This window comes from Embiotoca jacksoni, unplaced genomic scaffold, assembly GCF_022577435.1.
Source record: "Embiotoca jacksoni isolate LCO1_2020_lvr unplaced genomic scaffold, fEmbJac1.0.p SCAF_130, whole genome shotgun sequence".
In the NCBI taxonomy this organism is placed as follows: domain Eukaryota; kingdom Metazoa; phylum Chordata; class Actinopteri; family Embiotocidae; genus Embiotoca; species Embiotoca jacksoni.
The window spans coordinates 32,035-46,394 of record NW_027185264.1 but is presented as its reverse complement, the minus strand read 5'-3'; the positions used below and the strand labels follow the sequence as shown (position 1 = coordinate 46,394).

At 44.4% G+C, this 14,360-nt stretch overlaps 1 protein-coding gene across 5 annotated transcripts in view; it reads right to left on the bottom strand.

Moving 5' to 3' along the window:
* Positions 1-12,272, bottom strand: part of tcerg1l (transcription elongation regulator 1 like) — a 34,916-nt gene extending 22,644 nt beyond the window's left edge. For 2 of the 5 annotated variants that reach the window (XM_069147109.1, XM_069147112.1), the window contains exons 1-5: positions 12,111-12,272; positions 6,708-6,993; positions 6,014-6,228; positions 4,114-4,200; positions 3,462-3,606 (exon numbers count right to left, since the gene is read on the bottom strand). In XM_069147109.1, the coding sequence (XP_069003210.1) occupies positions 3,462-3,606; positions 4,114-4,200; positions 6,014-6,214 (433 nt within the window). In that variant the 5' untranslated portion in view covers positions 6,215-6,228; positions 6,708-6,993; positions 12,111-12,272. Of the gene's footprint in view, positions 1-3,461; positions 3,607-4,113; positions 4,201-6,013; positions 6,229-6,703; positions 6,994-12,110 lie in introns of all 5 variants that reach the window. The other 3 variants (XM_069147111.1, XM_069147114.1, XM_069147113.1) reach the window with 3 other exon arrangements.
* Between the last annotated feature and the right edge of the window lie 2,088 nt (positions 12,273-14,360).

Sequence of the window (14,360 nt, the reverse complement as noted above, 5' to 3'; positions counted from 1 at the left end):
CAAGAAAATAAAAGCTTTGTCACTATGAAAACATGCAGTGCATTGTAGGTAGCCAGATGGGTACTTGGGACTTGTGTACTAACACCCAATGTGTTCAAACTTGTATAACATCACAGTGACTCTGACTGTTAATAATGTTGGATAAAACTTCATATTTGAACTACAAGTGGTTCAAGAAGAGCTTTTAGGTTACTTTGAATATTATTATTATTAATAATGATATTATTATTACTGGACTGTTAAAAGGCCGAAGCTGCAGGTGTTGTCAGGTGATGCGTTCAAATGTTAGTGATTTCCTGTCAGTGCAGAACAGCAGTGTGAGACATCACTACTTTGTACATGCTTCCATTAGGAGATGTCATCAGGAAGCACTGCATCAACTTCCATTGTTATGCAGATGACACTCAGCTATATCTTTCTATAAAATCAGATGAAACTAATCAGTTAGTAAAACTTGAAACCTGTCTAAAAGACATAAAGGCCTGGATGACCAAAAACTTCCTGCTTCTAAATTCAGACAAAACAGAAGTTATTGTACTTGGTCCTAAACACCTCAGAAACTCTTTCTGTAATCACTTAGTTACTCGAGATGACGTTGTCTTGGCCTCCAGCAAAACTGTGAGGAACCTTGGAGTCATCTTTGATGAGGATTTGTCCTTTAGACATTATATAAAGGAAATCTCCAGAACTGCCTTCTTTCATCGACGTAATATTAATAAAATCAGGAAAATCCTTCCTCAACGTAACGCAGAAAAACTCATTCATGCGTTTGTTACTTCTAGACTAGATTATTGTAATTCCTTGTTGTTAGGATGTCCAAATTACTCATTAAAAACCTGCAGCTGATCCAAAATGCTGCAGCAAGAGTACTGACGGGATTTATCAAGAAAGATCATATTTCTCCAGTTTTATCTTCTCTTCACTGACTTCCTGTGAAATCAAGAATATAATTTAAAATTCTCTTGATGACTTACAAAGCTCTACATGACCAGGCTCCATCATATCTTAGAGATCTTATAGAACCATATAATCCTAGCAGAGCAGTTCTCTCTCAGTACGCTGGTCTACTTGTGGTTCCTTGAGTTTCCAGAAATTGAATGGGAGGCGGAGCTTCAGTTTTCAGGCTCCTCCCCTGTGGAACCAGCTCCCAGTTTGTGTTGGAGGGGCAGAAACCCTCTCTAGCTTTAAGATTAGACTCAAAACGTTCCTCTTTGATAAAGCCTATAGTTAGGGCTGGCTCAGGTAGACCTGAACCAACCCTTAGTTATGCTGTTATAGGCCGAGGCTGCTGGGGGACCTCGTTACATGCTGAGCTTCTTTTCTTTCCTCCTACTCTTTAACTGATTCATACCTCACCATCTTTTTCTCTCTCATAGTTTCTTCTTATTATCTGTTGTCTCCATTCAGTTCCTTCGCTCACGTAGTTTCTCTTCTTTCTTTTCCAGATGTCCCGTCATGGAGCTGCATGTCTCTGCTCTGCGCTTGTCGTCTCCACCAACAGTTCTTCTCTTCTATATCTATGCTGTCCTTTTCTCTCTCTGCTCTCCTCTCACCACAACCAGTCGAGGCAGATGGACGCCCACCTCTGATCCTGTTTCTGTTAACAGATGCTCCGCCCACCTCTGAGCCTGGTTCTGTTCACAGATGCTCCGCCCACCTCTGAGCCTGGTTCTGTTAACAGATGCTCCGCCCACCTCTGAGTCTGGTTCTGTCAGAGGTTTCTTTCTGTTAAAGGGAGTTTTTTCTTCCCTCTGTTGGAGGTTTTTCTCCCTTAAAGAGGAGGTTTTGTTTCCTCCTAGCTTACAGTAGGTGGGAATTGTTGAATTGTTGGTTTCTCTGTATAATGTTGTAAAGTTCTTCTACAAGGACTTTAATGTGTTAAGTGTCATGAAATAACCTGTTGTGATTTGGCGCTATATAAATAAAATTGAATTGAATTAAGATGTAAATGTACTAAAATGTAAGTGTACTAAGATGTAAATGTACTAAGATGTAAAGTGTACTCAGATGTAAAGTGTACCAACATGTAAAGTGTACTAAGATGTAAGTGTACTAAGATGTAAAGTGTACTAAGATGTACGTGTACTAAGATGTAAAGTGTACTAAGATGTAAAATGTACTAAGATGCAAGTGTACTCAGATTTAAAGTGCAATAAGATGTAATAGTACTCCGATGTAAAGTGTACTAAGATGTAAAGTGTACTCAGATGTAAAGTGTACCAACATGTAAAGTGTACTAAGATGTAAGTGCACTAAGATGTAAAGTGTACTAAGATGTAAGTGTACTAAGATGTAAGTGTACTTATTTGCTTGGTTCTGTCGGAGGTTTCTTCCTGTTAAAGGGAGTTTTTCTTCCCTCTGTTGGAGGTTTTTCTCCCTTAAAGAGGAGTTTTTTTCCCCTCCTAGCTTATGTGGGAATTGTTAAATTGTTGAATTGTTGAATTGTTGAATTGTTGGATTGTTGAATTGTTGGTTTCTCTGTATAATGTTGTAAAGTCTTGCAGAAAGGACTTTAATGTGTTAAGTGCCATGAAATAACCTATGTTGTGATTTGGCGCTATATAAATAAAATTGAAATGAATTGAATTACTCTGTACACTACACATGTATCAGTACTCACATGTATCAGTACTCACGTGTAACAGTACTCACATGTATCAGTACTCACGTGTAACAGTACTCACATGTATCAGTACTCACATCTATCAGTACTCACATGTAACAAAAGTCACATGTAGCAGTACTAAAACGTCTGGAGTCTCAGATGTGAAACAGCACACATTTCCCATCATGCACTGGGTGATTTCCAACAGACCAAACCTTTCCAAATTGCTTTGGCAGCAGTGTGTGTGTGTGTGTGTGTGTGTGTGTGTGTGTGTGTGTGTGTGTGTGTGTGTGTCACAGCAGAAAACACACACATTCACCTCCAAGCAGGGAGCCACACAGCCAATCAGCTCTCAGAAATTATCCTTGTTGTCTGGGTAACATAGCAGCAGTGAATGCAGCATCCCTAAAACATATCTGACTTCCAAAGGTTGCTGGTTTGATTCCAGTTGAGCTGATTGACCACCTGAAGGAAGCCCCACCTCTCAAGAATTGGGACCTTTGAACAAAAGGCTGAGAAGCTCCGCCCCCATCTGCAGATCATTGATCTGATTGTTTAAAGAGCTGACAAACTCCTTTCTCTGTGGGTGCGCTCCAAAACCTGACGGGGACAGCAGGTTTGAGCCAGGAGGACAAAGAATATGTTTCTTATGGTCTGATCAAATGGCTTCATGGAACACAGAAACTAAGCAGGTGTGCTGAGGACAGGTACACATTCCGACGCGTCACATGACCTGAAGCTGAATCTGAACAGAAGTATAACACCTTGTTCGCATGTCAGCTGGACTCCGTGTCCGTGAGACATGAATAAAAACACAGGAACACATCTAAACCTGCATCAGGTGACGTCGTCTTACCCGAGAGTCGGGAGGAAGACAACAGCAGGCGGGACTTGGGGGCGTGTCCACCAGCCCCCTGGATAATTTGATTGGTTAGGAGGAGGGGTTTCTCTCTCCTCGGGAACACACCCACTTCTTCTGGTGAGATCCAGCCATCAGTGAGCTGCAAACATAATAACAACATGTTAGTGAGTGAATGAGTGACGGAGTTAACGAGTTAACAAGTGAGTGAAAGAGTGATGGGAAAAAAGGATTTGTCTCTTCCTCTTGTTTGCATTGTGGCTCCAGAAAGTGTCTTGTCAGCAGGCTCCAAAAAGTTTCCTTTGTTTTCTGTCTTATTTGCAAGTGATTCTTTCTGCATCTAATTGACGACTCCCCTGTGTCCTTATCTTGTGACCTACAACCAACTCTGTATTATCATACGAAAGCAGATACAAAGGGAATGGGGGTGACTGTCAACTGTTTATCAACTGTATAAAAGCTGCCCTAAGGAAAGCCCTGCTGAAGAGGACTGCTGGGGGGAGCACTGCTGGACACCTCTCTTTGAGGGTGCATGTAGTTGCTCCTTCTTGCAAGAATAAATGTCCAATGTGTTTGATTTTGAACCAAGCATCTTGAGTAATTTTTCCAACAAAGAGACGAGTGAGTGGTGGAGTGGGAGGGAGTTCACCTTGGGAAGACGGTGACGAGGATGAAGGGGTGCAGATCGATAGAACGTTGGGAGTAAAGGAACGACTTCAACTGCTGGACGTTCCCACTGAAAAAACAAAAAAACATTGTTACTTCTCTGCGTGTCACCTGTTCACAACCACAGAAGAAAATCCACGAAGAGAACCCGTAGAACCACATGAAGAACCCGTAGAACCACACAGACAGACAGACAGACAGTAGTCTGTAGTCTCTTCTCAGAGGATCTGTCCAATCAGAGCCCTCCTCACCCTCCCTGACCTTTGAACTCTCTGCGAAGTGAATGGCTTGCTTTAAAGCAGTGACAGAGACAGCAGAACCCTTCATAGATCCAGAACCACCAGAACACACATGTTGGATCTGTGAACAGGTTTTAAAGCAAACATATTGCGTTCAGAATAATCTGCAGCTGCAATCGTCTTTAAAGTTGAAACATGTTCTGTTGGTTCAGAACAAACAGACTTTAAAGAGAAGAACGAGACGTCTGCTGATAAACTGGAGTTTATGCAGAGAATTAAAGAAGAGCTGCATGAGATCATTAACACCAATAATTAACACACAATTATTCACTGTGGCCTCAGGGATCATTAAAGTTTCATCTTATCTCGAGACTGCAGACGGAGGACAGATCAGAATGAGGAAGACGAGGGGACAGATGCTTAAGAGCTGCTTTCATCGGTTTAAATCTGAATCTGCAGTCCAACACATTTCATCACATCAACACAGGAAACAGGATGTGTGCCTTGACACGTGTTTGGGATCAGAACCAGAACCATCAGGTCAGAACGGATTGCAGCCCAAAGCAGCCGCTGGACTTTCTGTCCGACCGGACCGCGACCGGCCTGACGTCATGATGTCATCAGATGGAGGCGGCTGCAAGTTTAAGGTAACGTGTGCAGAAGTGAAGTCTGGCGGTTTATCATCCTCTGGTTCTGACTGATCCATGATCCAAATAAAAGTCCAGCAGTGAACTGACCAGCAGCCCCAAACACCTTCATCATGCTGATAACCCATCTCCATGGCAACGACTGAAAACTGTGAACATGACTGATCCTCTGCTTCACTCGTCTCCAGTGATCTGCAGCTCAACCAGTAGCTGAGGACTCTGGGAAATGTTGTCTGCATGGCGTGTGTTACCTGTATCAGGTGTGTGTGTCACCTGTATCAGGTGTATGTTATCTGTATCAAGTATGTGTTACCTGTATCAAGTGTGTGTTACCTGTATCAGGTGTGTGTTACCTGTATCAAGTGTGTGTTACCTGTATCAGGTGTGTGTTACCTGTATCAGGTGTGTGTGTTACCTGTATCAGGTGTGTGTTACCTGTATCAAGTGTGTGTTACCTGTATCAGGTGTGTGTTACCTGTATCAGGTGTGCGTTATCTGCATCAAGTGTGCGTTACCTGTATCAGGTGTGCGTTACCTGTATCAGGTGTGTGTGTTACCTGTATCAGGTGTGTGTGTTACCTGTATCAGGTGTGTGTTACCTGTATCAAGTGTGTGTTACCTGTATCAAGTGTGTGTTACCTGTATCAGGTGTGTGTTACCTGTATCAAGTGTGTTACCTGTATCAAGTGTGTGTTACCTGTGTCAAGTGTGTGTTACCTGTATCGGGTGTGTGCATTATCTGTATCGGGTGTGTGCGTTACCTGTATCGGGTGTGTGCATTATCTGTATCAGGTGTGTGCGTTACCTGTATCAGATGTGCGTTACCTGTATCAGGTGTGTACGTTACCTGTATCAGGTGTGTGCGTTACCTGTATCAGGTGTGCGTTACCTGTATCAGGTGTGTGCGTTACCTGTATCAGGTGTGTGCATTACCTGTATCAGGTGTGTGCGTTACCTGTATCAGGTGTGCGTTACCTGTATCAGGTGTGTGCGTTACCTGTATCAGGTGTGTGTGTTCAGGTATCCACACAGCTCGGGGGTAGAAGACCAGAGGAGGCGAGGCCTGGTATGTCGCTGCTGACCAGCTGGCCAACCACAACCACTTGGGGGTGGGATCACTACTGATGGACAGCCAGGGTGTGGCGGAGGTTACCATACCAACGGGCTGACCTTTAAACCTAGAGACCGGCAGCATCATTATGACATCACCACCTGAGAGAAAACCAGAGCACTAACAATCAATTTATATATAGGTTCTGTATATTATTATCAGTATATTAATCAGAATATTATTAACTACATATCAATAACAGTATTATATACTATATATTATTAACTTCATATTATATTATATTATATTATATTATATTATATTATTATAGTATAGTATATTATAACAGAAACACACAAAACACACACACACACACACACACACACAGACACACACACACACACACACACACACACACACACACACGCCTTTCAGTAAATTCACTAAAATCGGAAGTACACTAATGTTTTCTGAACATCGATCGATAATAAATAAAGGATCAATAAAAATAGATCAAATCAATAAATGTGACGTCATGTATAAACATGTATTGCACTTGTAAAGTTGCAGCTGACCGGAAAATCACGGGTTATTAACGGTTCATTGGAGGGTTAAATCCCGGGACGTGCCACCTACCGACCTGCGGAGCTTCTCCAGCTGCTGTCCCGGTGAACTGCTCCTCACACCGACTGGACCGCCGACCCTCTCCGGACCACTCACGTCCGGAGCCTCAGATCGTTCCTCTGGCTGCAGCTCTGACAAGTCTTCAATGAGGTCCGCAGATCAGCCTCCCCTCCGGTAAAGGTGACGGCGAGAACGGGACGTGACATGAAAGACCGACAGACCGGAGGACAGAGAGACAGGTGGAACGACTCCCGGTCCTCTCAGACTGACCGCGCGTGTCGCGGAGGCGGACGATGCGACGCCTGTTGGTAGAAAAATATCGGAGACTGAGCAGCTGAGCGGCGTCACGGAATCCCCCCCCCCCTTTTAAACATCATCATTATTATAGAGTTTGTCAGTCTGAGTCTGTGGATGAACATGAAGTCATCTATAGTGTATAAACAGTCATTACAGTCATTACATTTTTCTGAGACTATCCTCCTCAAATGAAAACGGTCTCATTGGAACTTAATGACTGGCAGGACTTCAGATATGAATAAATAATCTCCTCGTCAACAGCAGAGTGGAGCTTCACTTATGGAATTAATTCACATGACTAAAGGACATGAGAGAGTTTAAGACTGTGTAGCCTGTGTAGAGCTGTTAATCTTTGGTGGAGGTGTTCAGTCACTGACACTGAGGGTTTAAATCCATAAAGAAAACCAGCTGAGAGAGAATTAAAATAAACTGAAGGTGATGAAGTGAAACAGACTGGAGGATGGAGGAAACAGGAGGGAGGAAACAGGAAACAGGAAAGAGGAAGGAAGAAACAGAACAGAGGAAGGGAGAAACAGGAAGGGGAAACAGGAAACAGGAAGGAGGAAGCAGGAAGGAGGAAACAGGAAAGAGGAAGGAAGAAACAGAACAGAGGAAGGGAGAAACAGGAAGAGGAAGGAGGAAGGAGGAAACAGGAAAGAGGAAGGCGGAAACAGAAAAATGGAAAGAGGAAGCAGGACGGAGGAAACAGGATGGAGGAAGCAGGAAACAGGAAATAGGAAGGAAGAAACAGGACAGAGGAAACAGGACGGAGGAAGGAGGAAGGAGGACACAGGAAGGAGGAAACAGGATGGAAGAAGCAGGAAACAGGAAGGAGGAAACAGAAGAGAGGAAGGAGGAAAGAGGAAGGAGGAAACAGGAAAGAGGAAACAGGAAGGAGGAAAATGGAAAGAGGAAGGAAGGAACAGGACGGAGGAAACAGGAAACAGTGCGGAGGAAACAGAACAGAGGAAGGAGGAAACAGGAAACAGGAAAAAGGAAGGAGGAAAGAGGAAGGAGGAAACAGGGCAGAGGAAACAGGAAAGAGGAAGGAGGAAAGAGGACAGAGGAAACAGGAAAGAAGAAGGAGGAAAATGGAATACAGTGAAAAAGACAGAAAACAGGAAACTAGTGCTGTAGATGTCCTCTGGCGTCGTAGACCTCCTCCTCCTCTGGTGTCGTAGACCTCCTCTGGTGTCCTAGACCTCCTCATCTCATGTCCTAGACCTCCTCCTCTCATGTCCTAGACCTCCTCTCGTGTCCTAGACCTCCTCATCTCGTGTCCTAGATCTCCTCTCATGTCCTAGACCTCCTCTCATGTCCTAGACCTCATCTCGTGTCCTAGACCTCCTCCTCTCGTGTCCTAGACCTCCTCCTCTCATGTCCTAGACCTCCTCTCATGTCCTGGACCTCCTCTGGTGTCCTAGACCTCCTCATCTCGTGTCCTAGACCTCCTCCTCCTCTCATGTCCTAGACCTCCTCTCATGCCCTAGACCTCACCTCGTGTCCTAGACCTCCTCCTCTCATGTCCTAGACCTCCTCTCATGCCCTAGACCTCACCTCGTGTCCTAGACCTCCTCCTCTCATGTCCTAAACCTCATCTCATGTCCTAGACCTCCTCCTCTCATGTCCTAGACCTCCTCCTCTGCTTCTCTCTAAAGAGACACTCCAACCTGCTTCAACAAGGACAGTGGATTCTCTGATGAAGAGGCGCTCAAGGACACAGGAAGTCTCAGAGGAAAACGAAGAAGGATCAGATTGTGTTTTACAGTTCACATGACAAGCAGACTGAATGTCTCCATTTTTCATGATTGACAGCTGTCTGTCAAACTCACAAACACTTCAGGAAGGCTTTAATGAAAATGTTTGATAAAGAAACAGAAACTCAAAATCATTTTCTTTGTCCTCTCAGGCAGCTTGTCATTGTATGTACACACACCACACACACACACACACACACACACACACACACACACACACACACACACACACACACACACACACACACACACACACACACACACACACACACAGCGTTAGTGAGGGGTGAAATTGAGTTGTTTCAGCTGCAGACTGAGAGGAAAGAATAATAGAGGCTGTTTTCAAACGGGCTATTTTCTTCTATTATCTCTCTCCTCCATCTCTCTCCTCCATCTCTCATCCATCCCTCCTCCATCTCCCTCCTCCATCTCTCTCCTCCATCTTTCTCCTCCATCTATCTCCTCCATCTTTCTCCTCCATCTCTCTCCTCCATCCCTCCTCCATCTCTCTCCTCCATCTCTCCTCCATCTCTTTCCTCCATCCCTCCTCTATCTCCCTCCTCCATCTCTCACAACCATCTTTTTCCTCCATCCCTCTCCTCCATCTCCCTCCTCCATCTCTCTCCTCCATCTTTCTCCTCCATCTCTCTCCTCCATCTCTCCTCCATCTCTCTCCTCCATCTCTCCTCCATCTCTCTCATCCATCTCTCATCCATCCCTCCTCCATCTCCCTCCTCCATCTCTCTCCTCCATCTTTCTCCTCCATCTATCTCATCCATCTTTCTCCTCCATCTCTCTCCTCCATCCCTCCTCCATCTCTCTCCTCCATCTCTCCTCCATCTCTTTCCTCCATCCCTCCTCTATCTCCCTCCTCCATCTCTCACAACCATCTTTTTCCTCCATCCCTCTCCTCCATCTCCCTCCTCCATCTCTCTCCTCCATCTTTCTCCTCCATCTTTCTCCTCCATCTCTCTCCTCCATCTCTCCTCCATCTCTCTCCTCCATCTCTCCTCCATCTCTCTCATCCATCTCTCTCATCCATCCCTCCTCCATCTCTCTCCTCCATCTCTCCTCCATCTCTCTCCTCCATCCCTCCTCCATCTCTCCTCCATCTCTCTCCTCCATCTCTCCTCCATCTCTCCTCCATCTCTCCTCCATCTCTCCATCTCTCCTCCATCTCTCCTCCATCTCTCTCATCCATCTCTCCTCCATCTCTCCTCCATCTCTCCTCCATCTCTCTCATCCATCTCTCCTCCATCTCTCCTCCATTTCTCCTCCATCTCTCCATCTCTCCTCCATCTCTCCTCCTTCTCTCCCGTTGTCGTGGTGTGATGATGAAAGCTGTTTAATGAGCTGCAGTCAGCATGACAACACATCACACAGCCATTACCTCCGGCTGTCAGCCCTGATTGGTTAAAGTGTTTCCTAAAACACAATTATCTTCCTTTCCTGCTCTCCTCCATCATCACCATGGAAACAAAACTGTTTCCAGCACGCTGCATTACAGGTGGTTACCATGGTGATGTGTCCTAAGATTATTATCACCCTAAAGACCTGGACAGATGTTTATCATGTGTAGGTACCAGCTGATTGGCCGGGTCGTTCCAAACTGATCAACAATCAATCGGCTGTTTTTGTGACCCATTAAAAAAACATCGATCAGAAACAAACGGTTCAGAAACAAACAGATCAGAATGTGTCGACAGGTTCATGAGGAAACAGAAAGTCAGAACACACAAGCGACTGTTTGCTGTGTTAACGGTGAGTTCAGGGACCCTCTGTTCAGATCACAGTTTAATTATGGAAATGATGCTTAAATAACAAACAGCTGAACTGAATGGGACTCCTGACGTCCTGCCAGCAGTGCACTCTGGGAAATATTACCATTCTGGAATTGATCGAATAAAAATAAAGACTGAGCTTTTATTGATCCCAGTCAGAAATAGTTTGGTTTCAGCGTGTTTGTTCTGATTGACGAGTGACCTGTTCAGGATCATAAACGCAGTATTCACTCTGGAGCAAAGTGAAAACTACGACATGAAAAAAATTTGTTAAATGAAGGAGATCCAGTCACTGAGACACAAACAGTCTCATTAATGAGCTCGATGCTTCATTGAGCTTCAGACGCTCGTTAACCAATCAGCTGCTGAGCAGAGAGCATCAGCTGAAATTAGACTTCACTAAAACTCCTTTCTCTGAAACAAGAAAAGATCTTAACGAGTAATTCAGCCCTCGAACCAGGAAGAGATGAGGCAGTGAGGTGGAATAATGATCCCTGTGTGTGTGTGTGTGTGTGTGTGTGTGTGTGTGTGTGTGTGTGTGTGTCTCAGTTGGATCTCTGCAGCCAATCAGTGTTGTTTTGTCTCAGAGGAGGAAGTGACATCACTGCTGCCTTATCACCAGAAAACAGACCCAGAGAGAGAAAATGGGAAGCTCCACGTTTCATCACTTTGGCAGCTTCAGTTTTAAACAAAACAAAAAACAAATAAGTTAAGAAAACTATCTTCACAGAGTCAAACAGAAACCAGGATGCAACATAAATCAAGTTTTTTTTTTCCTTCAGAGAATTTAATGTACAACAGTTCAGGTCAGATCTGAGTGGCTGTGACATCTCCCTTACAGCCTATCAGAGCTTAGAATGCTGCACAGGTCAACAGTCCAGCCACACATTCTCAGTTTAATCTAACCTGTTGGAAGAGTGTCTGGAATAAACACTCGTCGGTGTGAACAGACAGCAGCTGTTAGTTTGTTGAACTCATGAGGACCAACAGTGTCATTGTTCTCAGACTACGGGTGCAGCTGGAGTCTAAATGTGTCCACCAGGTGACAGCTTAAAGCCGCATCGTCCACCAGGGGGCACAGAACCACTCTGAGAACATGAAGGTAGAACTACTATGAAAACATGAAAGTACATGAAGGTAGAACTACTCTGAGAACATGAAGGTAGAACTACTATGAAACCATGAAAGTACATGAAGGTAGAACTACTCTGAGAACATGAAGGTAGAACCACTCTGAGAACATGAAGGTAGAACTACTATGAGAACATGAAGGTAGAACCACTATGAGAACATGAAGGTAGAACTACTATGAGAACATGAAGGTAGAACTACTACGAGAACATGAAGGTAGAACTACTCTGAGGACATGAAGGTAACATGAAGGTAGAACTACTCTGAGAACATGAAGGTAGAACTACTCTGAGAACATGAAGGTACATGAAGGTAGAACTACTCTGAGAACGTGAAGGTACATGAAGGTAGAACTACTCTGAGAACGTGAAGGTAGAACCACTCGAAAGGTGAACCCTCTGAACTGGGCACTGATAGGAAGCTGAAGATGAACATGTTCATGTTCTCTCTTACCTGGTTGCTGGTGTGTGTGTCGGCTCCGTGCTGCAGCAGCAGTTGGATCATTTTCGATCTGTTGAGTCGAACAGCGTCACATCAAACCTGCAGCTGTAAACCACAGGAGAGCGCCCCCTGCTGCAGGAGGAGTGTAGGGTTGGATCAAAAACTTAACAAGAGTAGTTTACTTAAACAAAGAAACATTCAGAACAAAACAGTCGGCATCATCACATCTTACATCCAGTGGTCGCCATCATGAATTACAGGTACCTGCTTTGTGACAGTGCCACCTAGAGGTGTAAATTGGCAACATATAGATAATAGAACAAAGCAAGGGGAAACTCCAGACTAAACTAAAGATTAAACTGCAGACTGAACTACAGACCAAACTACAGACTAAACTATAAACTAAACTACAGACTAAACTATAAACTAAACTACAGAATAAAGACTAAACTATAGACTAAATTAGAGACTAAACTACAGACTAAACTACAGACTAAACTACAGATTAAACTACAGACTAAACTCCAGACTAAGCTAAAGACTAAATTAGAGACTAAACTGTAGACTATAATACAGACTAAACTATAAACTAAATTACAAACTAAACTACAGATTAAACTGCAGTCTAAACTGCAGACTAAACTGCAGACTAAACCATAAACTAAACTACAGACTAAACTAAAGACTAAACTACAGGATGGTGGAGTAACATGATCAATAACCTGCTTTCATAGGACATTTATAGTCATGTTAAACACATAAACATGTTTTAATTAAGTGCTAACATGTCCAAAGACATCCTGATGTGTCCACACGCATGTTGAGACTCACCGTGTCCTGTGTGTTCAGCTCCGCCCCGCAATGAATCAGGTGTTCAACACAGTCCAAGTGTCTGGTCCTCACAGCCACATGAAGAGGGATGCTGTCCAGCTGAGACGTGAGACAACATGAACATACAGTTACAGGACACGGACACGTCACGTATGTGTTTACTGACAGCACGAGGTACGAGTCTCACTGATATTTACCTTTAGCAGTTTCAGTAGTACTGTGTGTAGTATTACCTTGTCTGTTGCAGTATCAGTAGTACTGTGTGTAGTATTACCTTATCTGTTGCAGTATCAGTAGTACTGTGTGTAGTATTACCTTGTCTGTTGCAGTATCATTAGTACTATGTGTAGTATTACCTTGTCTGTTGCAGTGATATCCGCTCCGTGGTTCAACAGCAGTTTGACAACAGACAGATTTCCTCTTCGACAGGGCGGAATGGACATAAGTGGACGACAGCTGGACAGACGAGAGCATTAAAACTGACACTGATGCTGGATTAGACCTGGTTCTAACTCTGAGACAGACGTAGACCTGGTTCTACATCAGACATAAGAACTTGTACCTTGTCTCAGGTGGTTATCAGTTCCAGCCTCTAACAGTTTAGTGATGACCTCTGCGTGACCCTGAGAGCTGGCTCTGTGGAGACCTGTACGCTGAAACTGCACAAACACACGCGTCTTCTCAGACCACAAGGATCACAGAGGACTCCTTCTTTTTCTGTGTGTGCGCTTGTTTTAATGATTTGGTACTTTTGGACTCACCGTGTCACAGGTGCTGACGTCTCCACCTGTTGACAGGTATCTGTCAATCAGCAGCAGCTGATTCTGATCACAGGCCTGAAAGAAGTCGTCCTCGTCCACATAATATGGCTAAGAGACAAACAAATCTTCATCATCATCATCATCATTATTTTCATGATGATGATGATGATGACATGATGAAGATGACAGACTGTCTCCCCCTGTTTTCTCTTCACTGTGTTTCATGTTTAATGTTGTTTGGACACAGAGACATCAGAAACATCAGAGACAGTGCGGAAGTCCTGTTTGGACAGCTGTGAGGAGACCTGTTACCAGATGGAGCATAGGTCACCTGAGCAGGTGTGTGCGAGCCTCACCACTCTCTGGCCAGCAGGGGGCGCAGCGTTTGGCTTCCTGACCGCAGCTTTCTGTTCTCTCGGTCTTCCTCAGCAGCAGGAGGTTCTGCAGATCGGCCGGAGTCTCCAGCAGGAGACAACCAGAGCGGTCCACCTGGACCAGGACAAACAGACGCTGTGAAGGACCAGGACCTCAGCTGACCCCCCGCTCGGTCAGTAATAGTACTACCTGCTGTACTACGTGGTGCAGTACAGCAGGTAGTACTACTACTCTGTCAGTAGGAGTACTTTATCAGCAGAAGTACTACCTGATCACCTGATCAACGATCACCTGC